Source organism: Terrapene carolina, unplaced genomic scaffold (genome assembly GCF_002925995.2).
Source record: "Terrapene carolina triunguis isolate 2854851 unplaced genomic scaffold, T_m_triunguis-2.0 Scaffold211, whole genome shotgun sequence".
NCBI lineage: Eukaryota > Metazoa > Chordata > Testudines > Emydidae > Terrapene > Terrapene triunguis.
Window position 1 is genome coordinate 10743858 of NW_020664562.1, and position 9043 is coordinate 10752900.

The 9043-nt window shown below is 40.3% G+C and overlaps 1 protein-coding gene across 1 annotated transcript in view; it reads right to left on the reverse strand.

The window, feature by feature from the left end:
* The window catches only part of LOC112117767 (potassium channel subfamily T member 2), a 287927-nt gene that overhangs the window by 92732 nt on the left and 186152 nt on the right, over positions 1 to 9043 (reverse strand). Inside the window, exon 15 of the mRNA XM_026655747.2 lies at positions 508 to 616. Coding sequence (XP_026511532.1) covers positions 508 to 616 — 109 coding nt within the window. The remainder of the gene's footprint in view (positions 1 to 507; positions 617 to 9043) is intronic.

Genomic DNA, 9043 nt, shown 5'->3' on the forward strand with positions numbered 1-9043 from the left:
CCACATGTCACATTGACAACAGTTGGAGTCATGGGTGTCTTTCACTTCTGAAAATCAGATGAATTGGTGAATAAAGTTGAGCTCACAAAAATAAAGGCCACTTTGGAAAAATCTAGGCCACAAACCCTCCCACAGCTCTGACTGGGCTTCTGTGATTCACTGATGCAGTGTAATCCTGCACTGTTTCTAATGGGGGGTTGTGGCTATGTTCCACCAGCCACCCCTTAACTTATAACTCTGTTTCCTTCTTAAAAATATAAGCACTGGGGACTAAATCCTGCAGGACTTATTGTCAGGAAGAGTACAGTAAGCAGGATTTCAATGTATGCGTACCAAAACTATACTGTGGAGGAAATGTTCACTATTTCCCCACATCTGTAATGTAATATAAATAGAGCCATTGAATTCAGTGAGGTTGAACAGTGCTGTCTTGGGATAGACTCTTCCCTTGTGTTCCAAAGTAGATCTGATATCAGTCTCGTTTTTTTTAAAGGATGGTGTACTTACTGTCCTCTAGAGGTATGAACCAGCAGGGTGATTAGCGTAGAAGTAGCTGGGCAGATACAGTTTAAAGCTAGCATAGCATATTTGAACTCCTCTTCACATACAACGTGATCTGTATAAAAGAAGACATAACACAGGATCAGTGCTTTATAAATAGAAAGACTTTATTTTGGGCTGGACTGTCATTTTACAATATGCCCCAAACAAGGAGCAGAATTGAGTTGCTGTGCTCCAGGAATATCCTGAAAGCAAAGTAAACTGTCAGGCATATCCCTTGTGCAGCATGTGTCATGTACTTGGGGGCAGCTAGCCTGTCCTGCCACTTGCCTTGCTGAGGCTAAACTTTATTTTTAGTGAACTAGATCAAATAGAGCAAGTGGAAGTATGTCTCCTTGAACTGGAAATCACATCCCGAGCTTGAAGTGTCGATATGCCATAGTGGGCTGCTGCAGTTAAACTGCCTGGCAACATGTGTGAAATATCACCCCAAAACTGGTAGATGACATCTTGGGTAGAGGTAGACATTTTCTACCAAACTTGTAGTGAATTGGACAAGGGTTTCTCAAGTTACAACAAACTAAAACCAGAGCTCAAAAAGTCATACTGTGTTTGACACTCTGGAGTGAAGAAAGAAAAGAAGTGAGGAGGAGATTATAAGTAATTTACTGGATTGACCTATACTCCAAGACTGCAAACGCATGTGCACGTATTTAATGTTAAATATATGAGTTTTCCCATTTACTTTAGATTAGATGACAGGTGCTTAAAGTTAAGATTGTGGTTGAGTGCTTTCCAGAACTGGAGTTGCTGTGAAGAGAAAAGAATAAGGAGAGCGCTCTGAGATGTCACTTTAACATTTCTACTTTAATAATGAGGGTCTAAGAAAGAATAAGTACTGAAAGCTATTGTGACTTAATTAAGCTCTTTGTAGACTTAGAAGTTTGAAGAGGTTTTGAAAGATAAATACACAAGTAGGTTTTCAAAGATCTCTCGAATATAGCACACTGTGGTAAAAGGAAAAAATCTGAGTTATTGTCCTTCTTCTTGCTCAGCAGCCATTAAAGTGCTTATCTCAAAACCTTGACAGTGAAGAAAGAGAAGAGTATGTCTTTATACATGAACTGCACTCTAGTGGTGGAACAGTTCTGCTGTTTTCCTTGTGGTGTGTCTCAGACACAGCATCATAAGTTACAAAATTATTTCCTGATAGAAAGCAGAAACCAAAATATCTCTATTACATATAGGATACTGTAAAAGGGTGAAAACTCTCAACTCAGTTACTTAGACACTGTCAACTTGACTCTTCTGAAACTGATAAATTTAAAATTATTACTGTTTCTGATAGCATAGCTTTTAAATAATGTGTCCTGATTTAAAAAACTTTAAAAATAAATAATATTCTATTCCCCCTTTGACATATATATGCAAAGGAGACACTGACTAACAAAGGCCAGATTCTGCAGACATTTGGGCACACGGTTGACTTTATGCATGTCAATAATCCATTGAACTCAATGAGAGGACTCATATGTGGAAAGGTAAGCACATGCCTATGTTTTTGCAGAAATCAGAGCATGGCTGACTATGCAAGGAAAGAGTGAAACTGACAATACACAAAGTTCTGTCAAATGTAGAAAGAAACTGAAAGAAATTAAAATATTTTCCCAATAACTTCTTCCAGTCATAGAAATCTTGTGTGCTACTTGTAAGTATAGTAGATATAAAGCTTTCAGAAAGAAATGAGATTTTTTTTTCAAGTTGATCATGTGCTTTTAATGAAACTGAAAAAAACCTACCATTTGGATTCAAAACTAAAGATTTTGCTAAGAGCGTGCAGGGCAAGACATGGTCTACAGTTCAGATAGGATATATTGAAGTTCATGAAAATGATTCAGTAACATAACAGAGGATTATGGAAAGGAATATTGACTTCCTGACACTGAGCACGTGAATACTAGCTCCTACATTTTCAGACTTGAATAGGACTTTGCTACACAACTTCCACTGACCTAAATGCTTTGTCAAGCTTCCTATTTATGAAGATGCTATTGCACAGCATCAAACATTTTTTAAAATAAAAAAAAACAAGAAAAAAAAACTATAGAATGTCCAATAATTTCATACTCTGTGCTTTGAAGCATGCATGGGGGCAAATGAGCATTGTGACCTGACAATGAATAAAAGGAAATGATGATTAGTGGAATACAAATATAAAGTAAATAATATTCAATCTCAAAGTAGTGCTATATTCGTTAGCATATGTTTTTTATGGGGTGGATAAAAAGAGAGAGCTGGCAGTTTTTTGATAATGTTGCTTGTTCTAAAGTTTTATGTAGGGAATATTCTCCTGTGGTTAAAGCAGGGGATGGGGAGTCATGACTCTCTAGACTATTCACAGCTCTGACACTGACTAACAGTGACCTTGGATAATCCAGTTAAGCTTTCTGTGCCTCTATGCATTAGTAAAATAGGGATGATAACCACCTACCTACTTCATAAGAGTGTTTTTGAAGTTTCACAAATTCTTATTTATAAAGTAATTTGAGAACATCAGATGAAAGATTATACATAAGCATAATTACTATCATTAGCACCATTGTTCTCATTTATTGTTCATAATTTCTCATTTCCAAACTACATAATAAAACATCACTACTCCACTCCTCATCAATTCGATAAAATAAACTAAAATGTTCTTTAAAAACATGCACTTGCACAGAGCAACACTAACCTTTGGACTCCTGAATCTAGGGTCTGAATCTAATATATTCTGACATAAAGCAGAGCCTGGGTCTAAAACAATTCCACATGTAGTTAAGTGGAAATATTCAGGATTTATACCAGTAGTATTTGTTTTAAAGAGTCTAACGTGAACCCTTTTTGCCATTTGCAGTTCATTTATGGAAATGATGCATAGCATGGTGGGTCAGAGTGGACTAGGTCTGGAGGCCTCACCGCCCTGCCTCACCCTGTCCCAGAATAGAGCAGGGAGAAGTCCTCCAGGCAGCCTAGAGTGGCTACAGAGGAGCAGCCAATCAGAGGGGCTGCTGGAGTAACCACTAAGGGGCCAGAAGGGCCAGATAAAAAGCAAGGAGCAGACCCTTCAGTTCCTGTGTGGAGCTCGATGAGGGGGCACTGGGTGCCTGGCTGGCTAGATGAGCAGCAAGACCATCGAAAGGTCAGTGCAGGCAGGCAGAGCATGGGGGACTGACCACAGAACATGGCCAGACCAGATGAGGGTACTGAGATGGTCCGTGCTGGTCTGGTTGCAGACTGAGCCCTGGGAGGGCTGCTGAAGAGGATGCCAGCTGACGCTACTAAGATTGGCCCCAGACGGGTGGTTGAAAAAGGCAGTGTCTCTGGGAACAAACCTAAGAGCTACGGCCCCATACCAGGGCTGTGATAAGAACCCAAAAAGGCGGGACAGTGTTTGCAGCTCTGCCAGAAGGCTGAGTTGCTGAAGACCCACCGAGAGAACCGTCGGCTGGGGGGTGCTCAAAAGAGATGGGTGCCACCCTGATGTAAGACCAAAACAACAAAAGCAGGCTCACAACCAACAGAAGGGGGCTGCCCGCAAGAGGTAGGGGCTGCCCCTGGAAAAGAATTGTTTGCAGGCATATCTGCCAGAGAAAGGGGGGACTCGTGAGAGGTGGGTACCAACCCCGTTACACATGGTATAAAGATGGTTACACTAAAATATTTTCACCTGGTGTGGAGAAATGTGGGAGTTGTTGTGGGAAGATTTAAAGTTTGTTTGAAAAATCTGCTGTCTTTAGTAGGAACGGCAGCATTATTTAGACTAACTTCCTTGTGCTCCTCCCTGTCCTCTCTCAGTTGAATCGGTGCTTCTTGCATTCCTCTCTTCAGATCCCCCTCTTCTGTGCTAAACAATCTATGTTTTATTTATTATGAAAATAACTCTGTTGAATTATGCAAATGCTCTTTTCCTTGTAGCTGTTTGGAACATGAGTATATGGACTGTAATTTCAAGCTTGTCTTGGTATTGCATATGGATAGGGAAAAACTGGGTCTAATAATACATTCACCTTATTAGAGGGACAAACTATTTTTCTCTATGCTTCTGGGCTAGATTATGCCTGGCCCATGATGTGCCTGTGCTGTGGGGGGAAGGAGAAGGACTCTCCTCCCTTGTGAAGCCTGTGCCAAGGGTTAGGCAGAATTGCAGGCTCTGTACTCTGGGAAGCACAGGTACTGCAGCCTCCCAGAGTGGGCAGGGAGGAGGCCAGGCCCTGGCTATCCTCACACTCAGGCAGTAGAGCTGCCTGGCCATGTGAGTTAGGGAGGAATAGCCTGGATGAGGAGCTGAGTCCAAATCTGAACTTCCATCCTGCAGGAAATCCTGATAGTTCAACTATTGTTTTCATCCTTAATTGGGATGGCAAATAGACATATAAGAAGAATTCACTGAATGAAACATTCAAAAAGGTTTTAAAAATTGAAACCTTTCATTTTGAGCCTTTTCAACATAAAACTACAGTTCCCTATGGCAGCACTTGGCTTCCTGGAAGTTGTAGTTCACATTCCTGATGCCTCCATTCTCCTCTATGGGCCAGGATCCCTAACTGGACTACTACTGCCATGATGCACCTACAGGTATGCCCCTGACACTCGGTCAGAGTGGAGACTGCATTGTTACAGGAGATGTAGTCCAGCCAACAGCCTGGCCCATAGGGAATGGGCATCAAGCATCCAGACTGTAATTCCCATGAGGCAATGTGTCACCATAGAAAAATACAGTTTAATGTTGAACTCACTCAAAACAAAACATTTTATGTTGGTCCAACAAACCAACATATTTCCATTCAGTCAAACCAACCTGAAATGAAATCTCCTCTTTTGGCTTTTCTGGCAGAAAATGTAAACATTTTGGCAAAAAAAGAATTTTCCATTTTGCAAAATAATTTGATGTTTCAGAATTTTTCATTCCACATCAAACCAAAAATGAGACCATCTGAATCTTTTTTGAGAGAGAGACCCACTCCAGTGGTTAGGGCACTCACTTGCAAAGTGGGAGACCCAGCTTTGTTTTGCCTAATTCTGAGCAGGGACTTGACCCTGGGTCCCCAACATCCCAGGGTGAGTGCCAGGCTATGCAGTCTGTAGCCAGAATTATTTATACAAGCCAGAAGAGGTCCAAAAGGTGAGATTGATAAAGGGTTCCCACATCCCAGGCACGTTCCCCAACCACTAGCTTATTGGCTATTTTGGGCTCTTGCTCTGGCTTTGATCATAAATTCTATCCTGGACTAGATAAAACTTTTTGACAAATGATCATTTCCCAAATTGGACAAAAATGTCCCGACAAACTCTAGTGACAATCCATTGCTATGAGTTATACAAGCTCTAATGTTCTTAAAAGACAATAAGCACTAAGTATAGAGAATGATAATAAGCAATAAGTATAGAGAATGATAAAATGCTTCGTTAGGCTGTATCTCCGGTAACTGGAATGGTAATTACACATTTCTGAATAGGTAAAGGAGATTCATGTACTACTAAAAAAGTGGATGCAAGTTAAACACAAAAGCAGAAATGTTCAATTTACTGCACCCCTGAGCCACAGGTATTGATGCTTTTCTGTCATGGATACATCTCACTTTCTTTTCAGATTTGAACTTAAATGCAGGATCAATTGGGTGCATTAAAGGTAGTGGCCTCATATAGCACAGTCTATGTCTGAGGGAGAAAGAAAAATGGATCTTCTAGTTTATTATTACTGTAGGAAGGGCAGGGATTCACTTGGGAAATTAACAAACAGTATTTCAGGAGACGATACATAAAGGGTCAAGAGCAATGAAATAGAAAACCTTTCAGTTACTGCATCTACATATTTTGCCTGCCCAAGGATGTTAAAAACTCTGTTACATATGCAGCTGTTAGATTCGTTATAAGTATAGGGCCCTACAAATTCATATGCGTGGGCATACCCTTATACTGGGCAGGTCTCCCTTGAAGTGTCACAGCCAAAATATGGAGAAGTATTCCGCTTCTTTTGCCATCAATAATTAATAATCTAAGCAATAATGGAGAGTGATTTTTCAGTATTTTTGAAGTTTGCAAAGCAATTGAAGCAATAACTAATCCTCGGTTTGAAGTATTTTATATAGTACTTTGTTTTCTTTCCTAAAGGTCAGAAACTGATTTATGTAAGTTATGTATTCTATGCTCATATGTAAAATTGTTACTGAAGATTTCAGGCAGAGCAAAAATGCATAATATTGGTTCAGTAAACTTCCAAAAGAAAGGAGTCATCATTTAAAGGAAGAAATATGGTACAATATCAGGCCAGATCAAATTTGAAAGAAGGTTTTTGCAATGAGGTAATATTGGAACTGTCCTGTATCAAGGTTAGAAAAGTGTGTAGGGAAAAAAGTTGAGTATATTCAGAAGGATAGTTTTTTCTAGAGAAGTTCTCTAGAACTGCCTGTGGCCCTATAGCCATACCCCCTCCTACTCATCTCTCAGAGCTAAGTAGGGTTGGTCTGGATTAGAGAGTAGAGGCCACTAAGGTATATGTAGGTGCCACAGGCAGTGTTTCTGCTGATTCCATAGCTGCCTCACTTCTTTGAATCACGCTGACCCAGGAGGGTGTTCCAGGGCACTACATTGCTGAAGTAGTTGTCCACTGGAATGAGACATAAAGCCAAGGGTCTGACCATTTATTGTAAATAATGATCCCATGGTTGTGGGTGGTGATGTCAGGTTGGTGACCTGTACATTCAAAGTAATATAATAATTATGTTGTGATTACACTACTGAGCTTAAATTCTCCTTGTAGAATGACACTGTATTCTGTATTTCTAAACTGTCGTGCAATGTGGCCACGTGGAATTAGAGTTGCTGTGTTTCACACAAGAGATGGGCATGTGTTGTCAATGGATAAAGTGATCCCTGTGCATAATTCATAAATGTTCCTGAGATAAAAGGCACTGCATAAATTTAAAAACATATAGCACTGCTTTCTGTATGGTAAATATTGGAGATAGGCTTAAGTGGTTCAGAAAAGATTGGCTCCTTCTGCCCAGTGCAGGGCCTACAAAAAATAACTTCTTGCATGTCAGTTTAAGTTCAGACACTAGCAGCACAACAGGCATTTGGGTTCTGAGATGATTGTATGGTCCAAATTATCGGTATAGGGTTTAGCCTAAATAGGAGTTGTGGAGTCTCTGAAGTGTCTCTGTTCTGCAAGCTCACCCTTTTGGGTCATTAGTCATAAGTTGCTATGTACACAGCACATATGGAAAAGTAGACGTATCCTAGAGAAAATACCATCAGAAACAAGTTGCACAATTGAAGTTACAATGTAAAAAAAGAATAGATGATAATCCCATTGTTTTCTTGTCATCATGAGTAAGCCTTATTACCTGTGTTATAGTCTCATAGTTATAGCTTAATCTTATATATTTTATAGTCTTGGAGTGTTGTTTATGACTTTCCCATCTTTCCAGTATAGAGCAAATTCAGGAACATTTTTTGTTAACAGAACTTTAATTAGTGCCCTTAAATGTTTTTTTATTGTTGTTTTTTTCTGCATCTAGAGTTGTGTATTTGGTGCAATTTGTTTTTTCATCAGATTTCTAGAATGATGAAATAGAATAATTTTCTCCCGTAGTGCTTTTGTGCATTTTGCATGAAACAGCAGTCTTTTCAGATCTCAAAATACTGATATTTTTTTAAAGGAAATTGAACTTTCATGTCACCATGGAGAGGGAAGGGAGAGCTTTATTTTTGCTTTAAATTTACACACAAAGTTTTGCAACATAGGCAAGTGTTTTTACCTGCACCATAAGGGAACTGTCAACATGATAAAGGTGTCTATATATACTGCTAGAGAAGCAGTTTACAATGCATATATATATATATATATATATATATATCCCTCTGTAAATGGTTTTGTTTGTTCTCTCTCTCTCTCTCTCTCTCTCTCTCTCTCTCTCTCTCTCTCTCTATATATATATATATATATATATATATACACACATAAACATACTGTGACAGACCCAGACCAGTGGGGTACAGGAGTCTGGTAGAGGGCAAATATACTGGTCACTGGATGAGTAGTTTTCTGTTCCCTGAGTGACCAGAGCAGGGGCTGCACTAGAGTAATCCGGAACCTGATAGAACCAGTTACAGCAGGCAGGCTAATTAGAACACCTGGAGCCAATTAAGAAGAAGCTGCTAGAATCAATTAAAGCAGGCTAATCAGGGCACCTGGGTTTTAAAAGGAGCTCACTTCAGTTTGTGGTGGGAGTGTGAGGAGCTGGGAGCAAGAGGCGCAAGGAGCTGAGAGTGAGAGGGTGTGCTGCTGGAGGACTGAGGAGCACAAGCGTTATCAGACACCAGGAGGAAGGTCCTGTGGTGAGAATAAGGAAGGTGTTTGGAGGAGGCCATGGGGAAGTAGCACAGGGAGTTGTAGCTGTCATGCAGCTGTTACAGGAGGCACTATAGACAGCTGCAGTCCACAGGGCCCTGGGCTGGAACCCGGAGTAGAGGGCGGGCCCGGGTTCCCCCCAAACCT